Source organism: Scyliorhinus canicula, chromosome 27, assembly GCF_902713615.1.
Source record: "Scyliorhinus canicula chromosome 27, sScyCan1.1, whole genome shotgun sequence".
Lineage (NCBI taxonomy): Eukaryota > Metazoa > Chordata > Chondrichthyes > Carcharhiniformes > Scyliorhinidae > Scyliorhinus > Scyliorhinus canicula.
Window position 1 is genome coordinate 19,267,594 of NC_052172.1, and position 23,284 is coordinate 19,290,877.

Sequence of the window (23,284 nt, forward strand, 5' to 3'; positions counted from 1 at the left end):
TCAGCCCTAAATGGCCTACCCCACATCCTGAGACTGTGGGCTCTGGTTCTAGAACCTTCCAGTCAGAGGAAACAACAACCCTGCATCCAGCCTGTACGGCCCCGGCAGAACTTTATACATTTCAATGGGATCCCCTCTCGTTCTTCTGAACTCCAGTGAATACAGGTCCAGCCGACCCAATCTCTCCCTATTCAACAATCCTTTTTTAAAATGAATTTTTTCCAATTAAGGGGCAATTTAGTGCGGCCAATCCACCTACCCTGCACATCTTTGGGTTGTGGGGGCGAAACCCACGCAGACACGGGGAGAATGTGCAAACTCCTCACGGACAGTGACCCAGAGCCGGGATCGAACCTGGGACCTCGGCGCCGTGAGGCAGCAGTGCTAACCACTGTGCCACCGTGCTGCCCTGGTTGAGAGGAGATTTGACAGAAATGTTCAAAACCATGAGGGGCTTGTTCAGAATAGACGGGGAGAAACGGTTTACACGCTTGAAAGGATCAAAAACAAGAGGGCACAGATTTAAAGTCATAAAAGCCCCTCACCCCATAAAATAATTTTTTTAAACTATAGTTCACCTCCAGCTGTGACTTTGAGGTGAGAAAATAGATCAGTAAGCAATTTGCAAGGATTGAAACCAGGACTGCTTTGATAAGTCACTGTACCTTTCCCATGGAAGTAATCCTGATAATATCTGGCTCCTCGATCCACATGCTCGATGCTGAAATGCTTCAATCTTTCCTGGCGGAGCTGCCTTTCCTTCGGAACCTCCAGCTCGGAGATGCTTGCGTTTGTGCAGTATGGGTTCCAAACCACCTTTGGAAATCCACCTTCACAGCCAAGGCCCAATCCTGCATTGACGCTCGCTTTCGACAAGCTGATGTTGCGCTCGCTGCATCCACCCGTTTCGTTGCGGAAATGAGGGCATTTGAGGAGCAGATCGTTGCAGTTGCTGTCACCGAGATCGGACTCCAGATTCTCTTTGCCGATCATCTCCTCGGTGCTACTAAAGTTCGAGTCCAGGCCTGCCAGAGCGAGAGACCGAGATACCGCGAGTGAAGCAGCAGATGCAGCTGAGGCACCGGTTGTGGTGTTCCTCCGATGAGGCACATAGTTCCTATTGCTCACCACTTCATTGAGGTCAAACAGTATACTCTGCACATCAAAATGCCCAAAGCTCTTCTGACAAACCCATGGTTTGGTGCTATCCTGGGACCTACTGTCTTCGTGGTCTGAGCTGGATCTCCCCGACTCGTGCTCGCTTCTGCTGCTACGCAGTTTCTTCAAGATCGATTCGCCACTTTCGCTCCGAGACTGCTTTTTGCGCGATTTCTCCCGATCTTTGTACATCTTGGGCTCATCCCTCAGGGATGATTCACTTTGACTGTCGTCAGTCTTGCTGCCACCCGCAAGGTTCAGATTGGAGGCCATGCTCACATCAGCCCGAAGGAGCTTCTTCAGGTTCCCTGGCGCCGAGCTCCGCTGATCAATCTTCTCATTTTTGAACTCTTTCAGCATGTCGAAGAAGCTTTCAGAAGACACTCCGTGAACGTCGATGGATGAAGTGCTCCCATATTCCCTCAAGGGGAGCATTCCATTCCCTTTATGCTCTAGGGCTCCTTCTGCGTCATGTTCATTGAGGGTAATCTCACTGTTACTTCGAGCTCTCAGTGGAATAAACATTTTGGCTGGAGACCTGGGCCAATCACCCTGGAACTCCACTTCCTTGGACTTTCGAGGTATATGGTGCAGGCCACGGGCCTGTGAGGCATGGGAAGTATTTTCATAGTTTGGGCAGTAGTGCCCACTATGAAAACCTCCAAATTCAGTGTCCGCCATGGGTCTGTCCAAGTCCCTTGCAGAACCTAATGCAGCATCCTTCGTGACATCTCGCTTTGGAGGCCAGTCTGCGATTCGAGCTCGAACTCCCATTTTTGGCATGGCAGGGGTTGAACTCGCACGGGGCGCATTTTCACCTGCATAGCAGACGTTCCCATTCGGGACCCTGAATGGAGATGCATAGTAATCACAAGTGTTCGTACCTGTAAGAATGTCCACTCCGCCTACGACAATCCCACCAGCCTCCACCGTTTCATTCTGAACAGGCCGATAGCTTGTCATAGTCTATTAACACTCTGGCTCACTGGGAGTAACAGAAAGGTCCCAGTCATTTCTTTCACTGCTGGAAGCTGCTCATTCGAGCTTAAAGCACAAGTAATTTCAGTGAGCCAAAATGTAATTAAGGAGCAGCTCTGCAATATATCTGGATCTGAAGTCTCCTTTTATAATTCCATGTTGCCTGCATGCTTAATTACTTTGCAGCATTAAAAAAAAAAGGTAATGTGGAACACCCAGAATCGGAACGGTAGTTGGAGGTGGCTCAGTAATTCCAAATATACTCCTGACGCGTTTCAACACATTTACAGAAGTGTTGCATTCGATAGCAGATGGTAATCATCCTGCAACAAGAACAGAAAATATAAATTACTGATTTATACTTAAATGTAACCATATGATAGACAACTCAGAAATCCTGCAGTTTCACTGCACCACTGACTCGCATTTAGGACTGACCAAGGAAAACCGGGGATGGGGAACTTTTTAACCAACCAAAGAGTCGTTAGCTTATGAGAAGTTACCAACGAAGCCCAACATACGCGGATATGAGCTCAGTTGTGAGAAATGAGAGATTGAAGCAATAATGAGTAGGTGGGATTGATCCAACTAAACTAAATGAGCTTTCAGCCTTTGCCAGATCCAAAAACTCTAATTAGCAACTTAACTACTCACAGGGACTCTAAGCAGCTTACCACACATCTTCGCAAAAGTACTGGGGGAAGCTTGTAGAGGTCAACTTTCCCCAGTCTTTAAGATTTCCATTGGGAATGTCATTCTCACAATTGTTTAATTGGGGATGAAATATTGACGCGCTGTCTCAACATTATTATTTCCCTGCGTTTTGACCGTCACAAATTGCAACTCATCTAAAACAGTTAACCGAATCCTATCCTCATTTCCCAAGCATAGACACAAAAATCCTTCCATATTCCAAAATAGCTGCTCCTTACTCCTGTAATCCTGAGCTCTGGTACACTCACCCCAAATCCTTCCCTGCTCAAGGCCTACCTGGGATATGCCCTCGAGAAGGTGGCGATGAGCTGGCATCTTGAGCCCCTGCAGTCCGTGTGGTGTAGGTACATCCACAAAGCTGTTAGGGAGGGACTTTTACCCAAAGGCAGTGGAAGAACAGTGATACAATACCAAGTCAGGGTGGTGTGTCCCTTGGGAGGTGGTGGTGTTCCCATGCACCAGCTGCCTTCATCTGCAGAGGTTATGGGCTTTGAAAGATGCTGTTGAAGGAACTTGGGCAAATTGCTGCAGTGCATCTCGTAAAGGGTACATACAGCTGCCACTGAGAGAGTGTGGAATGACTGAAACGCTTAGGCTGGTGGATGCAATGTCGATCATGCAGCTTAGATGCAGTTGAGCTTCTGGAATGTTTTTGGGTCTCGAGGTCAGCAATTTTAAATTTGCCAGTGTCACTGATAGTGAGAATAGTTTGTCATGGGGCAGCACTCCTGATAAAGCAGCTCCAGATTCAGACTAGCTGTTCCTTTTGCGAGCTGAAGGAGCCATTATTATAGTGGCTGTTATAACGAGTGGAGAGTATTCCACCACATTCCTAGACTTGTGCTTTGTCGAAGGAGAAGGGGAATCAGGAGGTGAACTATTCGCTGCAGAATTCACAGCCTCTGACCTGCTCTTGCAGCAGCAGTTCAGTTATGTTTCTGGTGAATGGTAACCCTAGGATGTTAATGGTGAGGATTCAGTGATGGTAGTACTCTTAAACATCAGGGAAGATGGTTTGATCGACCCCTATTGGTGGCAGCCATTGTTTGATGGTTGAATATAGATTTGACTCGTACTTCACTCAGCATCATCCAGTTATTTCTACTTTTCATAGAATTTGCAGTGCAGGGGGCCATTTGGCCCATCATGTCTGCACCGGCCCTCAGAAAGAGCACCCACACCTCCATCCTATCCCCGTAACCCAGTAACCCCACCTAACCTTTTGGACACTAAGAGATAATTTAACATGGCCAATCTACCCGACCTGCACATCTCTGGACTGTGGGAGGAAACCGGAGCACCCGGAGAAAACCCACGCACACACGGGGAGAGAAAAAGTGGAAGCTGCACAAAGACAGTCACCCGAGGCTGGAATTGAACCCAGTACCCTGGCGTGTGAGACAACAGTGCTAACCACTGTGCCACCCAAGTGTTGTGTGTTTTATTAAAGGCAAATGATGATAAAAGCATGGGCAGGTGTTGGGGGTACAAGGACAGGCTTTTGCAATAAAACTGCCCACCTGTTTGCAATACTATAATAATGGAAGAGTAGATATTTCTTTGTTGTACAAACAAATTTAGCATTTCTACTGAATGCAACATTGCACGGCACCACACAATATAACTTAAAATTTTCAAATACTCGTTTCTTTCACCCATTTCCTATTCAATATGTGTGATGCACATATTGAAAATGGGGTCTTTCTTGACAGGCAAGGAAAGATTCCCAAAAAGTCAGTTGTGCAGTTACAGAGAGCGGTGGGGGAATGGTCGTTGATCGATTTGAACTGCGCAAGTAGATAAACATCGGGGTAATATAGAAATGGCTCAAGTAGCCATAGTGTTTGTCTGATACAGTATGCTTCACTTAATTCATTATAATAATGGCTCTTTCAGCTCCCAAAGGGAACAGCGTGGTCTGAATCTGGAGATACTTTACCCTGAGTATTGTCCATGACAAACGGTTCTCTCACTATCCATAACCCTGACAAATATAAAATCACTGATCTCACGAGACCCAAAGGCATTAAAGATCCAGGGGAATACAGGTTATGTGAGCAGCCAGCGATGAGGCACTTCCTGCACTTGGCAACTTTGTGCATGAATATAATCTCTCACGACAGAAGCACACAGAAAGAACCAGTTACTCGTCCATTCTCCAGCGTGCTCGGGACAAACATTGACTGAATTTAAAAAATTAAATCTGTTTGGAAATAAATTGAATTGAGATTCTTTGTCACTGAGCTACTCGGGCAGCACGGTAGAACTAGTGGATAGCACTGTGGCTTCATAGCGCCAGGGTCGATTCCCAGCTGGGTCACTGTCTGTGCGGAGTCTGCACGTTCTCCCCGTGTCTGCGTGGGTTTCCTCCGGGTGCTCCGGTTTCCTCCCACAGTCCAAAGATGTTCAGCTTAGGTGGATTGGCCATGATAAATTGTCCTTAGTGACCAAAAAAAGGTTAGATGGGGTTATTGGGTTACGGGGATAGGGTGGAAGTGAGGGCTTAAGTGGGTCGGTACAGACTCGATGGGCCGAATGGCCTTCTTCTGCACTGCATGTTCTATGTTCTATTTGTTACAGTAAAATTTGAATGAGGCATGCACACTCTGCATCTGAGCAAGCAGACACGCAACAGGGTCAGAGCAGAAGTGACAGCGAATCACAAAGGAAAATCAGGAACGGTGGCGCCTATATACTGCAGTGTCCGAGCACTGCTTTCCCGAATCTAAAACAAGGAGGCAGAAGTGTCTTGGGTCAAGTCCAAGATTATAAACCAGTGGCATCCTGCCTAAAGTCCACAGGATGCAGTGGCTGGAAACTGAAGACCTAAAATGGTCAAATCCTTATTTCGAATGCGAGATGCACCTCTGCAAATCACCAACGTATCTTGTGCCTTGGATGCCCCCCGATCAGACGAGTATGTTTCAGAGTATTGACGTTATACAGAACGCTGCATCGAAACACTGCATACAGAAAGTGACAGGCAGGAAAAGGCCAGCTGGCCCATCAAGCCTGTCACACCACAGCAGCCACAACTATAGACTTCCTCCCTTCCTCTCCCAAGTGTAACCTCCTGGGAGATTTAAAAAAAATAAAAAGCGAGAGGTCAGCATGAGGCACAGCAACATACTGAACGCAATCAAGTGTCATTTAAGGAACTGAAGCATAAATTAATTTGTCTTTAAAAATCAACAAAGCCCAGAATTCCAAAACTCAGAGATTGGATTTCCTAATCTGCTGCCAAGAGAAGGGGTAAATGATCTGGAGACCACCCCCCTCCCCAATCAGACCCAACACAATAGAATAGCAATGAGAACACATTCAACAACAAAAATCATGCACCCTAAAGTTTTCTGTCGACACAATCTCATGTCTGCCTTAATCAGCTGCAGCAGAATCGATTTACAGGAGATCTGTTTTTTGAGATTGCTATAAAAGGTGCGCAGGGTACGAGAATTTTTCAAAGGCCGGACTCAACGTAATTGTTGTGTTATGTACTCTGGGATAACACAGGCTGCAACTCGATGCAGCTTTGACCAAAAGATACTCCAGGCTTTGAAGTAAGTTCAATGTGATTTATTGAACCATTAGCACAGTTCTCTATGAATTTGACTCTCCTGCTAATCTTGCTATAGTAACTCAGTCTAACTAACCAGTCTGCTCTAAGCCACGTGGTGGGTGTCATGCTTCTGATCTGCCCCTGTCCTACTCTCCAAGTGTCACCGATGGAAAGAGACAGAGCATGTGTGCCCTGTCCTATATATGGGTTGTGAAATGCCCCCTTGTGGTAGTGTCACCTCTGGGTGTCTTGACTGCCCATTGGTCGTGTCCTATTCTATGTGTTCATTAGCTGTATGTCTGCATGTCATTACGTATCTGGTGCGCCCTCTAGTGTTTACTTAGTCGTAGTGTATTCACATTACCCCCTTGTGTATTTACAGTGATGCATATCACCACAGTAATGGAGGAATAGCCAGACTGTCAATTACAGGTCACACTACGAGTCTTGCTAAATTTGCATGAGTTATACTGCAGTTGTAGACCAAACGCTAGAATTCTTCCAAATACACTCAGACCAGTGTGGCATGTGCTGCAATAACAAATCTAGCATCAATCCACATTCCCCTGAATGTACCACCAGAAGGCAGCCAGTCTTCAGAACATACAGACAGAAGGCCAGAAGCAGTTGAGGGAACAGGTGTCTTTTGGATTCCAACATTAAAAAAACAACATGCTGGAAATACTCAATCAGGCAGGATCTGTAAAAGACGCACAGTTAACATTCCGGGTCATGGCGACCTGCCATCAGAACTTTAGCAAGTTAGAAATGTAAGCTAGTGCATACACCAGCTTGAAAATGCTTGCATTTCAAAAACATAATCTTTACTGTCACAAGTAGGCTTACATTAACACTGCAATGAAGTTACTGTGAAAAGCCCCTAGTCGCCACACTCCGCCGCCTGTTCATCGGGAGAATTCAGGATGTCCAATTCATGTCTTTCGGGAATTGCGCGAGGAAACCGGAGCACTCGTAGGAAACCCACGCAGACATGGGGAGAATGTGCGGACAGTGACCCAGCCGGGAATCGAACCCGGGTCCCTGGCGCTGTGAGGCAGCAGTGCTAACCACTGTGCCGCCATATTTCGATTTAGTTCTGATGAAAGGGCATCTCGAACTGAAAGGTTAACTCTGTTTCTCTCCACAGTATTTCCAGCGCTCAGATTGCCAGCATCCACAGTTATGTTGTGTGTTAAGGTGTGTTAAGCTTCACAGCGCCAGGGTCCCAGGTTCGATTCCTCGCTGGGTCACTGTATGTGCAGAGTCTGCAAGTTCTCCCGGTATCTGCATGGGTTTCCGCTGGGTAATGTAACAGAGGGTGTTTCCTCCCACAAGTCCAAAGATGTGCAGGTTAGGTGGATTGGCCGTGATAAATTGCCCTTAGTGACCAAAAAGGTTAGGAGGGTTTATTGGGTTACGGGGATAGGGTGGAAGTGAGGGCTTAAGTGGGTCGGCGCAGACATCGATGGGCCGAATGGCCTCCTTCTGCACTGTATGTTCTATGCTCAGCATCAATATCGCAACTAACACGTGTACGACCCCATCAGACCTATGGTACATTATTTAATGATTAGGTATTTTCTCTGAACATCGGGAAGCTCAATCACTGCTGAAGGACTTGTGACCCCACCAACTGAACCTAACAGAGTGGGATCCAGGTCTTTCTGAATGAAGCAGGGTTGGGAAAAGTTTAATTCAGTTTCCCATGGGCAAAATCCCAAGTCCAAAGCAGCCACGATTATTAGGACAGGGTGAATGGGAACTGCAATACCACATTCAGAGCTGTCAACTCAAATACCATCAAGCAGCCAGCTAATGCTCTAACTGAATCAGAGGCTTTGAGAGATCAGGGAAGAATGTTCGGTACTAATAAAGCTGACAAATGGCAGCACCAGAATACACAATCCACTCCGTACACAATGCAAAGTGTGCAAACAGAGCCACGGGAGTTTGAGAGAGGCAGAAATTAAATGCATCACTAAGTGTCATGCTGCGTGCAGCTCCAGAGCTGTGTGTACACTGTGGGAACACCCTCTGTTACATTACCGAAAACAACACACTTTTTCCCTACCGAAGACTTTTCAAATTGATTACCGTTTCCAGAGATAAACAAAGATTATCCCCATGCTGTGCCGAGCCCACCCACCCCCAGTGCCACGCCAAACATAATTACCTTTTCAATGGTTCACAAAGGCAACTGGATCAGGGGTTATGGGGAGAAGGCAGGAGAATGGGGATGAGGGAAACATGATTAAACATGGAGCAGACTCGATGGGCTGAATGGCCCAAATCTGCTCTGGTGTCTTATTAATTTTTGTCACATGTAGGCTTACATTAACACTGCAATGAGGTTACGGTGAAAAGCATAGGGTCACATGCGTGTAAAACATGGGCTAAAGATGCAACCTATAACCTGGACCTTGTGGCAAACTGAGTTAAGTGGAGTGACGGAGCAGCTACAAAACAACCAGGTTTTACCAGGTTTTGTATCAATACAAGAATATATTTTTTTTAAAATAAATTTAAAGTACCCAATTCATTTTTTCCAATTAAAGGGCAATTTTGCGTGGCCAATCCACCTAACCTGCATAAGTTTGGGCTGTGGGCGCGAAACAATAAGGCAGCACGGTAGCACAGTGGTTAGCACTGTGGCTTCACAGCTCCCGGGTCCCAGGTTTGATCGCTGGGTCACTATCTGCGTGGAGTCTGCACGTTCTCCCCATGTCTGCGTGGGTTTCCTCCGGGTGCGCCGGTTTCCTCCCACAGTCCAAAGATGTGCAGGTTAGGTGGATTGGCCGTGCCAAATTGCCCTTAGTGTCCAAAAAAGGTTACAGGGTTACGGGGATACAGTGGAGGTATGGGCTTAGGTAGGGTGTTGTTTCCAAGGGCCAATTGCAGACTCAATGGGCTGAATGGCCTCCTTCTGCACTGTAAATTCTATGATCCATGAACCCACGCAGAACGGAGAGAATGTGCAAACTCCACACAGACACCTGGGGGCGGGATCGAACTTGGGGCCTTGGTGCCGTGAGGCAGCAGTGCTAACCCACTGCGCCACCATGCTGCCCAATACAAGGAGATCTAAATGGATGGCAGCAGATATCGGTCATCATTTGAATGTCAGGAACTACAGAACTAATTCCAGCTTGGCATCATAAAATTAATATAAAAACAAAGAACGCAAATGGGCACCTAAACAAAACAAAAGAGGCTACAAACAGGATAACACGGTGAACCACCCTCAATTGAATACAGTGCTTAAACATGAAGCCAATTTTTAAAAAATTTCAAACGGGAGCCAGGGGACTTGTAGGGGATTGTGGGCTACAAGGTTTAACTAGCATATATAATTCATCTGTCACTCCATCGTATTACTTACAGCACAGAAACTGGTCTTTCAGCATAACTAGTCCAGACCAGTATTTAAACTGCACTGGAATCTCTTCCCAACAATTCATCCAAGCACTGGGAGGGGGGTCTGCAATGTTATACCCAAGAACTTCTTCATGGGTCGTTGCACCAGTTTATCTAGGATTTTGGTCAATCGTCCGTGGAAGCTAGTTGGTTGATTCAGAAAACTCCAACAAAATTCTCTCGGGACGTGAAGTGCACGACTGTGAGCCACGTATCTATCAGGAAAAGGGCAAGTTCTTTCACAAGCCATTCCACCTGGGAATACTGGCAGTAAGAAAAAAACCTGAAACCTTTTACATGTCACAATTGCAAGTTTCTGCATGCTGTTTCTGACACGGATGTGAAGCACCCAGGCACACATTTGTCAGATTGTCTCAGTACTGATTTTGGTAATCCTACTTTCCCACAACTATTAAGCAATGGCTGGTGCTGACAGATGTCTGGCGATTGGAGGCGGCGCAGTGTATAGTTATCCTTCTGCGGCAGGCCAGTGCAGACCTGCTTCCAAACGTTGGACAATGTGAGTCAGTGGGCTTACAGCAGTTCAAGTTTGAAGGAGAGACAATATGTCGTGCCAACTTTCTCAACTATTTACACAGGAATAAAAATCAGCGGCTTTTGTCTTTTTGTTGGGAGTTAAAACTGAAGCCCAATTCATCGAGATGGCAGCTTTACAAGCTCCAGTGTGGCTTCTAAAATAACCCTACATTGTAACAGAAAAAGGCAGTGTAGGTTACAACTGGCATTTACTCCAAATGGCCAGCGTTCGCTTCCCGTTGCTACATCAAACTTGGGTACGCAGTTTCACAGGCTGCATACCTCTTGGTAGCTCAATCTAATGGCTTAGCTACATACACGAGCCCAGCAGTGACCATTAGAATCGTACAGCAAGGAAAATCAAGTCTGTGCTGTGCTTTTTAATATTTAAAAAAAAAAGTAATCTGGTTAGTCTTGCTCTTTCCCATATTCCCGCAATGTTTCCTCCTGCAATTCCCTTTTGATTTGGGATCCACCGTCCTACCTATTATCTGGCTGTTCAACCACAGAGGTCACCACAGTTGAGCCCAATGTTACCCACACTGACCAACAACACACATGCACAATCCAGCGGGAAGCAATCGGGAACAGGAATTCAGGTTAAGGCTGTGCCTCTAGCACAAGGCCACATAGGTCAATAGTTTTGCAGTTCAGTTTGCCAGAGAATGACTTGCCTGCCATCAGTCCTACACTGGGGCACATTTGTGCACAAAACAGAGACCTTAGAAGCAGCAAATTATTTTTGAAAAGCTCTTTTCTCTGGAAAGAAAATAAAAAAAGTGTTTCCACATCAGCAATCTTTCAGCTGTCATGCTTTACATGGCAACCGTTTCCCACCAGTTGCGCGTATTTAGGTACAACAATTTTCTACTGCTGTAATTAAGTTAGACTTCAATTGTCTGTGTACTGTATGAGGTGCACCAGTAAACTCACTTTGCCGGAAGCTTGCCGAGCGTCAGGCGCTCGATCACAGGCTGCTGCTGCTGCTGGCTGATCGGCCTAGGAAACAATCTATTATGCTGCCTCTCACTCACACACACACACACACTAAACGTAGTATTTTATCTATCGCCTGCACTTCATTCACCAAGTTATATTATCCAGCAATTGTGTGTTAAGACATCTTTCAGGCTGATTTTTCCACATTTCACGCGTTACAAAACAGAATGGAACTCACTGCTGAAAGAAAACGCCACAGTATTATGCTGGTAGGGTCGGAATCATATGCTGGAAAAACGATCGATGAACAATGCAGTTAATTCTACTCAGTGATTGATTTATTAACCACCTCACCTAGTGCATATGCAAAATTATTAGGCCAAATCGAAATTCTGAAGATCAGTTACATTATCCATTATTTAACAGCTACTACACTGCATTACCGTAGAGAAAGCAGTGAGCTCACTACGTACATTAGAGCAAGATCAATCATGCCACTGATCGTTATCTACATTTACAGATTAGTAGAAACTCTCCTGCTTCTCACCCAGGAACAATCTCCATTTGTTGTCCCGCTTTCTGAAAACGAAAGGCTTCGCCAGACTTTACGATGAATCCTCCACACACGCTGGCTGGCAAAGTAATGGCTATGCCTCCTTGTGACATCCATCCACATGGTACTCCAGCTCAGACAGCGTTACACAAAAGCTGATGCATTGGAAAGGCAGTTAGTTTCAACCAATGCCGAATTATTAACACATACACCCTGCATAGCCCGAGGAGACAGCTGGCAGGAAGCTTCGCCATGTGCATGATGCATAATCAAAGAATGAAAACTAACTACACCATTCATCTCTTTCTACCCTCCACTCAACATCCTCCACATCCTGCTACGGGCAAAGCCAGCATTCAGGATGAGGATTGAGGCACTGGATGGGAATAGTTGGGCATGGATTTAACATTTGGAAAGATCCCAAAGATTAAAAGCACATGTATGTAAACATATCGCTCTGGAACAGCTTTGCAGATATCACCAATGGAAAGATCGATAAAGTATTTTGAGAATATGAAAAGAACAGTCAAAGGACAGGGAATGGGACAACATAGAACAATAAGGTTTTTAGCCAGAGGTGTGGCAGTAATACAGACAACACTACTGGCAGCACGGTAGCATGGTGGTTAGCATAAATGCTTCACAGCTCCAGGGTCCCAGGTTCGGTTCCCGGCTGGGTCACTGTCTGTGCAGAGTCTGCACGTCCTCTCCGTGTGTGCGTGGGTTTCCTCCGGGTGCTCCGGTTTCCTCCCACAGTCCAAAGATGTGCGGGTTAGGTGGATTGGCCATGATAAATTGCCCGTAGTGTCCTAAAAAGTAAGGTTAGGGGGGGGGGGGGGGGTTGTTGGGTTACGGGTATAGGGTGGATACGTGGGTTTGAGTAGGGTGATCATTGCTCGGCACAACATCGAGGGCCAAAGGGCCTGTTCTGTGCTGTACTGTTCTATGTACTGGTTATTCTGCAAGTCACTGCTTTGAGGCAGATTAAGCAGAAAACCATTTTGCTCAACAAAGACGTCTCATTCAAGAAAAGATGGCAATGACTTTCTGGCACCCACTCAGCTGATAAGTAACTCCTTTTTGGTGGAATCCTGGATATAGCCCTATAATTGGTTGATCAGACGGGCCCTGCAGGAGCTGATGCTAAACACGGTCTGTACCTCTCCAACTCAATAAATTGGCACCAGAGCAACAGTTACAAGTACTTGAATTTGTAATGTGGAGTGCTAGAGTAGGATAAACAAATTAGTTCAAGCAGAATTAATCCCAACTTGGCTTACCTGTGGAACATTGGGGTTTAATTTCCAAACTGTCTTTGCGGGAGGGGACATAAATGTACAAGTATTGTTTTTCCAGTAAACCAGATTTATGATGATCAAAATTGCCACAGGGATGAATAGAGGGGGAGCTGAGTTTCAGCCAGATAATGCAAGTATTCATCGTCACAGGTAGGTGACAAGAGAAGGGTTGAATCCCATTGAACAGATTTGTTCCATTGATTGGTTATAGATGCTGTCCTTCCCTTAATTCAGGACCTTGCCAGAAGGCAATTGCAACATCTGCCATGGGAATGTCCCTTTAAGAAAGATTTGGTCTTACCACATGACCTGTAGCGCGGCTTTGGCGATGTCATTTGTGGGTGGAGCTGGGCTGTAGCTGTCAGGTGAGAGGATGTTTAGTGTTTGGGTTTCAGTTTGTTGTTCTGGACTGCAGAAGAGAAGCAGTGTTGCCCTGTTTTCATGTTAAAGCTGTTCCAGTGAACTGAAACCACACTGGGTGTGTCAAACTGCCGTGGTAACATTAAAGCTAGAGTTGCTTTCCGGAAGGAGTTTTGAATCTGCTAGTTGGAACTGGATCAGAATCTCCGGGAAAGGACCAGTCCCATTCAAGTGCGATTACAGTGTGCTGGGCCACACCCTTGAAAGGGGTTTTGGTTTATTGGATTTTGTATTGAATTGGAACAGTTACTATGGGGATTCATTAAGCGTTATATACATAGATTATTGTAGCTGTTGTATTTTTTTTAAATGTTTGTACTGGATAACAAATTCTTGTGTTTTATATATGTTAACTACATTCTTATAATAAAGCCTAGGAAGTCTGATGAATCATAGAATTTACAATCAGAAGGCCAAATAAATTATACTGTGATGCAAAAAGGTCATTAGGATTCAGCAGGAATCACTCTTTGCGGTTTTCTGGCATTGCCACATGTGCACACACACTCAACTAATTTGACAATGCCACGAGTGCTGATACGAAACAATAATAATAATCTTTATTAGTGTCACAAGTAGGCTTACATTAACACTGCAATGAAGTTACTGGGAAAAGCCCCTAGTCGCCACACTCCAGCGTCTATTCGTGTACACAAGAGGAAGAATTCAGAACGTCCAATTCACCCAACAAGCACGTCTTTCATAGAATTTACAGTGCAGAAGGAGGCCATTCGTCCCATCGAGTCTGCACCAGCCCTTTGAAAGAGCACCCCACCTCAGCCCACACCTCCACCCCATCCCCATAACCCCACCTAACCTTTTGGGACACTAAGGGCAATTTAGCACAGCTAACCCACCTAACCTGCATATCTTTGGACTGTGGGAGGAAACCCGAGCACCTGGAGGAAACCCACGGAGACATGGAGAGAACGTGCAGACTCCGCACAGTGTGACCCAAGCCGGGAATCAAACCTGGGATCTTGGCTCTGTGAAGCAACAGTGCTAACCACTGTGCTACCATGCCGCCCAATCAAGCTTCAGGTTCTGAATCTGATCAGAGTGAGAAACCAAAAGCTTCAATTTCATGCTTTGGGTAATTAAATTACTGCCGTGCTTATATATATATATTTAGGGGCCTCACGGTAGCATGGTGGTTAGCATCAATGCTTCACAGCTCCAGGGTCCCAGGTTCGATTCCCGGCTGGGTCACTGTCTGTGTGGAGTCTGCACGTCCTCCCCGTGTGTGCGTGGGTTTCCTCCGGGTGCTCCGGTTTCCTCCCACAGTCCAAAGATGTGCGGGTTAGGTGGATTGGCCATGCTAAATTGCCCGTAGTGTAAGGTTAATGGGGGGATTGTTGGGTTACGGGTATACGGGTTACATGGGTTTAAGTAGGGTGATCATTGCTCGGCACAACATCGAGGGCCGAAGGGCCTGTTCTGTGCTGTACTGTTCTATGTTCTATGTTCTATATATCTGCCTGGAGAATTTCACAGCAACCAACTGCAAACATTTCTCGATAAAGCAGCATGTTGATATCACAAATATTCAGACCACAGTGCAATCATCGCACACCAAGAACAGATAGCTCAATAACAACATGCCACCAAAAGAAAATCACAAGATTGTACGGATAAGGAAGTTGGATCAGTCCATGCTGATTTACCCACCCAGAGAGATGAAAAATCAGATAAAAACAAAATACCCGCAGATGCTGGAAATCTTAAATAAAAACAGAAAATGCTGGATAAACTTAGCAGGTCTGGTAACACCAATTCTTGTGGAGTTAGCGTTTTGGATGAATGACCCTTCTACGGAACAGTCTACAGAAAAGTCAGCATTGTTGCATTCGGGATTTTTGCCTCTTCAATTCTGTCTGGAAGTTTATTTCACACGATCATTCTGTTTCAGATATCTATCCTAAAAGTAACCTTCACTATTTGGAAACCGTGTTCCCATCTTCTTTGTGATGTTTAAGTGGAGTGCCTCAAGACATTAGATTATGTTAACAGCTCAATATACAGACAATTTGTTGTTGTTCCCCTGCTAGAGTTTAACGTAATATCTCAGGTAAATTTTCTCTACACCCTTAACAATCTTCCACAATCTTTGCTTATTGGCAACACTTCAAAATTGCTCTCATTTATTGACCAAACTCGATGCAGATTCAAAATCTGGCCTAACTAAAACACAATATAAATTGATAGTGACCCTCCTCGGATATTTATACTCTACACCAAAACTAGATTTCACAAAACGCATTAAAATTGAAATTGTGCACATTCTAAAATAATAATCAACCTCCAGGCTGCAATCTAATTTTGGGGGTTTGCCCATCTCGTCCCTTTCACAAAGCACCAGAAAATGCACCAAATGGACTGCTGCTAATGTTTTTGATGCAATTATTTATTTTTAAAATAAATTTGAAGTACACAATTCTTTTTCTTTCCAAATTAAGGGATAATTTAGTGTGGCCAATCCACCTTCCTTACATATCTAATCAAAGCAAATTGCTGCGGAGGCTGGAATCTGAAACCAAAAAGAAAAGGCTGGAAAATCTCAGCAGGTCCGGCAGCATCTGTAGGGAGAGAAGAGAGCCAATGTTGAGTCCAGGTGACCCTTTGAGTGTCATTTAGACTCTAAACGTTGGCTCTTTTCTCTCCCTACAGATGCTGCCGGACCTGCTTGAGATTTTCTGGTATTTTCTCTTTGGTTCCCTACCTATCTTTTGGGTTGTGGGGGTGAAACCCAAGCAAACACAGGGAGAATGTCCATACGGACAGTGACCCGGGGCTGGGGTCGAACCCGGGTCCTTGTCGCTGTAGGCAGCAGTGATAACCACTACGCCACCATGCCAGCCTTCCATGCAATTGTAACAGGGCTAATCAAATCTAAGAGCTCCACTCTACATGTTAACCTATTAAAATACTTTTATATTTGAACCTTCTGTACTTTGGGCTATGGGAAAGTAATGATTGATTGTGACCTTCTGCTAAAAGTGGCTCCTTCTGACAAATTAAGTTCTTTACCCGTCAGTCTGGTCTCAATAAAACTAGAGAGGGATCTGTAGGTATGGTACTATTTATTTTTAAACAACTTGCAAGGCTGACCCGCTCTATAGAGACTCAGAACACATACAGTCTCCTGTAGCTCCCAGAATCAAGTGAGACCGAGGACAAAGATCTTCTATACATATCATTCAAATGGCATCAAGTTTCACATACAAGATTCCCATAGGTCATCCTATACACCTCCTGACCTGGCCACATATCCTGATTCACTTGATATCCTGGCTCACTCTGCATTCCTCAAACCTAGGCCTCTTTTTACCCAGCATTCTTTTCACCATCCTCTGCACGAGGCTCCCCTCCCCACTTCCTGGCCATGCTTCGCTCAATTCCTTTGTTCATTGCCTGCTAACTCACTACCATCAACCTGGCTCTATCCTCTACATTATTCTAACTAATTATCCCATTTTATATCACATTCGTTTGTTCAATTCCTCACTTCAGTAGAATTGCAGATCAGGTGAGAACGTGACCATTTTCCTTTCATGATAAAGGAGTCAGTGTTAACAAGAGCAGGTGACGGACAAATACAACTCTCCCGTAATCCAAACTGCTTTCTCATCAAATATATTCGGTTCAATCTGATGCCCATTTCATATCTTATTCCAGCAACTACTTGACTTGAGTGGTGCCAACATTATACGGGAAAGGCAGCATTCTTTGAGGCGATGTCCAAGGTTGTGGGGGAGAGGATGGAGCCGTACCAGAGAGTGGCAGTCTTCAGGGCATCAGACCAGCCAGAACTTCATATGGGGAAAGAGGGGCCGACGACCTTCCATTTGCTTCCCTAATCGCCCGCCTGCCGATGGTCAGCACCACCCACAACTGCAGACAGGCTGGCAGACCCATCGGTATTTCTCCACCTGGAGAAGATCAAATACACCACCCGAGGGTTGGATGATGGCTTCCATAAAGCGCGGGGAGCCATTCATCAGCCTATTCGAAGACTTGTTTCATCCATTTCTTGTACAGTGTAAAAATGCAACCTTAAATAAGTATATTTATTAGGAAAAAAAAAGAGGGGAGGAAATATTCCACTTAAATCTACACAAGTTGAGATGATTCTACTATTTTCAGCTCATTACCAAGCTCACAAACTGGCTTCTCCAAGCATGTGTCAACTCTGAGAGTGAAGAGCAATCTTAACAGCAAGTTCAAATGGAGATAGTATAAAAATCCCAAATGCTTTAAAACAGTATTTATTTTCCTGGATTACACTATCTGTACAGTAAGCATATCAGAATGTCTCAATTACATTAACATCTTGCATACACTCAACAGGCATTGATTATCACTCAGGGCTGTGTCAGATTGCTAAATAATGGTTCTCAAAGGGGAAACTACAAAACACCAGCCACCCAAAGTTATCCCATGGTTTGAAAATGCCAAAGGGCAGGATCACATTCCCAGCTGAAGCTCTCGGGCTGCTCTGTGCTATTAGGATGTTATTTCGCAGTCATTAATCCTTCTCTTGCATATGCCCAACAGCCAAACTCGGAGACAATTTCAGAGTTTAATATCAATTAATACATAGGAAATAACTGTCAGTAGCCAACCCAGAGGGACACACGTGATTCCAGTGACTGGCCCTGCCAGAGTTCATTGAATAGATATTGTACCCCCTGGTCTAAGCTTTACAGCCCCAATAACGTGGGCGTTGTACATGAATAACTAATCACTGGCACCAGTGGACACATGCAGGCCATGATACTCGTTGGTAATAATAGCTTGAATAGCAGCACACAACTGCAATCACAAAGGCAAAATTGAGAGATTAAAGGGCTTCAATCATGTGAAGCGGAGATTACAAGATCTCTGCCTCAAAGATCAGAAGCTTCTGCTTCAGTTGGTTAGGAATGTGCCACAGTCTCTCGCCACTTAACCCTCTGTATGCTAGGGGGAGAATTGGACGGGGTAAAAAGCAAACAAAGGTAGGAGGCAACATCTCAAATTTAGTCAGGAAATTGCTCCTTTAGCTAAACTTGTTTAATTAATTCTAATAATAATCTTTATTGTCGCAAGTTGGCTTACATTAACACTGCAATGAAGTTACTGTGAAAATCCCCTAGTCGCCACACTCCGGCGCCTGTTCGGGTATACGGAGGGAGAATTCAGAATGTCCAATTCACCCTAACAAGCACGTCTTTCGGGACTTGTGGGAGGAAACCGGAGCACCCGGAGGAAACCCACGCAGACACGGGGCGAACGTGCAGACTCCGCACAGACAGTGACCCAAGCCGGGAATCGAACCTGGGACCCTGGTGCTGTGAAGCCACAGTGCTAACCACTGTGCTGCATAGAAATTCAGAAATAAACTGGATAATCAGCTGCCACTATTTAATCTTGACGTGGAGATGCCGGCGTTGGACTGGGGTGAGCACTGTAAGAAGTCTTACAACACCAGGGTTCACCTGAGGAAGGAGCAGTGCTCCGAAAGCTAGTGTTTGAAACAAACATGTTGGACTTTAACCTGGTGTTGTGAGGCTTCTTACTATTTAATCTGACATCCACGGACAATTCTCTCCCACCTTGTACTATATAGTGCGGACAATTCAATACAAACTCATTCGAAATGACTCGAACCATCAAACTATCTGACCACAGTGGTCATACTGGATTGGTCTCAGAAACCCTTGGTTTGATGGAGGGGGGTGGAGGTGTGTGTGTGTGTGTTTGTGAGAGAGAGAGAGAAGAGCAAAATCAGGCAGAATTACCACCTTAATGTGCACGAAGAAGAGGATTGAGCATGTCTGTTATGCCCTCTGTAGGGTACGCTTACTGTCTCAGCTGCCACATAACAAATGGCAACATGCCAGACAACCATGGAAAGTACTGCCCAGTGTGAGCCATTTCCTTTTAGATCATTTCATTAACAGGATGTGGACGTCACCGGCAAGGCCAGGATTCATTTTCATTCCCAATTTCCCTTGGGAAGGTGGAACTGAGTTCAGTAGCTCGTCAGAGGACAGTCAGAGTCAACCGGATAGCGGTGGTCTGGAGTTGCAGATGGGCCCAGGCCTGTTGAGAATGGCAGATTTCCTTCCTTAAAAGGACATTAGTGATCCAGATGGGGCTTTATGATGACCCAACAGTTCCATGGTCAAAATAACTGATCAGTTTTGTTTATTCCAGATTTATTAAACTGAATTTAAATCCCTCTTAGCTGCTGAGTCGAGTGGAATTTCTTGGCTCCAAATCATTAGCTCAGGAACCAGATTACAAACCATTAACATAACTGTATTATAACTGTTCAGATTACAAACTGGATTGAAACAAATATCAGAGTTTTTTTTAAACTAGTAATATTTTTCTTATTTTCAGTTAATAACCACATTTCAAGTACACCAGTTAAAATCTTCTGCCATGCACAGGGTACATTGGGGATGTTGATGAAGGTTAATATCCCAATACTCTTGATCGCTGGCCATGGAGTGTGGGAAGGGGAGAATCCCAACCAACTCTTACACGTGTCTCCAAGTTAGCTGTGCACACCAGGGGTCACACCACAGGATCTCAACACGTCAGTTGTGCAGGAGGAAGTCAGGGGTCCACCAGCTCTTGCTGCTGTGGGGAACGTCACGCCTTCACATGGGGCTGAAGTCTGGGAATGGCAGAAATCCCAAGAAGGGTGGCACAGTGGTTGGCACTCTGCCTCACAGCGTTGAGGTCCCAGGTTCGATCCCGGCTTTGGGTCACTGTCCGTTTGGAGTTTGCACATTCTCTCCCCCCCGTGTCTGCGTGGGTTTCGCCTCCACAACCCAAAGATGTGCAGGGTAGGTGGATTGGCCACGCTAAAAACACAAGGTGTGTGGTACACGCAAGGGCATAGTCCTGACGTTCAGTAAGGCAATACTGTCAGTCACCCGAGAGTCTGGGACACAGACAGCACTAGTCCCATGGAAAGAGATATGGAATAGGTGGTCCCCAAAACCGGATTTCTGTTGTGAATAGAAACAGAGAAAGAGAAGGCCTTGGCCAATGAAGTAAACAAATTTATGACGAGATTCGCATGAGGTTAACCTCTGGTTCCCGTTACACTCAACAAGAGGTAGCTCTTTTGAGAGAGAGGAGATACTACTGAAATGATGCCGGAAAGGGGAAAGAAATAAACACACCCGAGAATGTTGAAATTGCAAAGAAAATAAAGAGTTTCTGCAGGAAAAAGGCTAAAGAGAAATGGCATCATGAGATGGAAAGAAATCACAAAATGTTAAGTTGTGCACCAGAATCTTTGACAGATAAGAGGCGATAGCAACAGATAGTAAATGCAGAAAACAGAAAAGATGATAAACTATTGTTTGAAATAGATAATGTTTTTATTGTCTTTTTTGTCTTTATCTTGAGGACTTCCTCGACTTGGATCATATATTCTGTCCATTGTTTTGCTACTGCATCATTTTTTTTCATTTAAAAAAAGTACCCAATTCATTTTTTCCAATTAAGGGGCAATTTAGTGTGGCCAATCCACCTAACCCTGCACATCTTTGGGGTTGTGGGGGGCGAAACCCACGCAGACACGGGGAGAATGTGCAAACTCCACACGGACAGTGACCCAGAGCCAGGATCGAACCTGTAAGGCAGCAGTGCTAACCACTGCGCCACCGTGCTGCCCTGGTCTGAACTTTCAACATGAATATGCTTGGCTTGGATACAGCAGCCTTTGTAGCCAGAATTCCCTTCGTAAATCCATGTTGGCTGTCTGACACTGCCACTGTTTTACAAGTGCCCTACGATTAAATCTTTTATAATGGACTCCAGCATTTTCCCCATTACCCAGGTCAGGCCGACTGATCTATAAATCATTTTTTTCTCTCCCTCCCTCTCTTACAAAGTGCGGTTACATTAGCTCCCCTCCAATCTGTGGGAACTGTTCCAGAATTCATAAAACCTTGGAAGATGACCACCAATGTATCTACTATTCCTCGGGCCACTTGTTAGGTACTCTGGGATGTAGATTATCAGGCCCTGGGGATTTATCAGCTTTCAATCAATTTTCCCTATTAATATCGACTTCCTCCAAGTTCCTGCTTCTCACTAAACCCAGTGTTCTCCAACATTTCTGGTACCTGGTTTGTGTCCTCCTTTGTGAAGACAGAACCAAAGTATGTATTTAGTTGGTCAGCCATTATAAATTTGTTCCTCGTTATAAATTTCCTTGTTTCCGATTATAAGGGACATAACATTTGTCTTCAGCCATCTTTCTTTTCACATACCTGGAAGAACTTTTACAGTCAGTTTTTAATGTTCCCTGCAAGCTTACAATCATACTCTACTGTATTTCCCCCCGATTAATCAATCACTTGGTCCTCCTCTGCTGAATTCTTGGTCCTCCTCTGCTGAATTCAAAACTGCTCCCAATCCTCAGGTCCACTGCTTTTTCTGGCCACTTCTTTGGTTCGATTACTATCTCAAATCTTCCTGGCAAGACATTGTCTGGCCACCGTTTCTTTTATTTTTGCACTGTACAGGACTGAACAACTGCTGCAGGTCAATCATACGCCCTTTGAAGGTTTGCCATTGCTTATCCTCCATTATCCTTTTAAGTAACGTTTCCCAACCTTTCATAGCCAACTTGTGCCTCAGACAATCATAGTTTCCTCAATTTAGATTCATGACCCTAGTCTGAGAATCCAGTATGTCACTCTCCACCTTGAATTATTGTGGGTGTTCATCCCCAAAGATCCTCACACAATTATCTTGCCAGTTATTCCTTTCCTGTTCTCTAGTTGGTTCCTCATTGTATTGGTCCAGAAAACCATTCCGTATACACTCCAGGAATTCCTCCTCGACAGTATTGTTACTAATTTGATTTGCCCAATCTATATGCAGATTGAAGTCACCCATAGGCAAGTGTTCCTGTGCTGTCTAACTCTATAATTACAGATGTTCCTTTATCGCATGCATCTCTAATTTCCTGTTTAATGCCATTCCCAACATCACACTACAGTTTGAGGGTTTATGTACAATCCCTACTAAAAGATTTCCTCCTTCGTGCTTCTCATCTCTACCCATAAAGATTCCACATCGGAGCAATATCCGTCCTCACTATTGCGTTAAATTCTTCTTTAACCAGAAATGCCGTCCCATCACCGTTTATCTGTCCTTCCTAAATACGGAATGCCCATGGATCTTCAATTCCCATCCCTGGTTACCGTGCAGCCATGTCTCAGTGATTGGGACTATATCATACCCGTTTAAATCTATTGGCATGATTAATTCATCCACTTGCTGCAGTCGTATTGAACCTTAGTTAGGCCACATTTTGAATATAGCGTTAAATTCTGGTCACCACACTACCAGAAGGATCTGGAGGCTTTGGTATGGAGGGCATTAGTTATGAGGAGATCTAAAACTCTGTTTCTTCTCACTGGAAGAACTGAGGTTGAGGGATGACCTGATAGAAGTCTACAAATTTATGAGGGACATGGACAGAGTGGACAGTCAGAAGCTTTATCCCAGGGTGGAAGAGTCAATTACGAGGGGACATAGGTTTTAAGGTGCGAGGGGCAAGGTCTAGAGGAGATGTGTGAGGGAAGTGTTTTTTTTTTTTTACATACAGGATGCCTGGAACTCGCTGCCGGAGGAGGTGGTGGAAGCAGGGACGACAGTGACATTTAAGGGGCATCTTGACAAATATATGAATGGGAT

The 23,284-nt window shown here is 45.0% G+C and overlaps 1 protein-coding gene across 1 annotated transcript in view; it reads right to left on the reverse strand.

Annotated features, from left to right (window-relative positions):
* sipa1l3 (signal-induced proliferation-associated 1 like 3) overlaps positions 1 to 23,284 on the reverse strand; it is a 241,529-nt gene that overhangs the window by 113,238 nt on the left and 105,007 nt on the right. The window contains 1 exon segment of the mRNA XM_038786044.1: positions 666 to 2,459. Within this exon segment, the coding sequence (XP_038641972.1) occupies positions 666 to 2,121 (1,456 nt within the window). The 5' untranslated portion in view covers positions 2,122 to 2,459.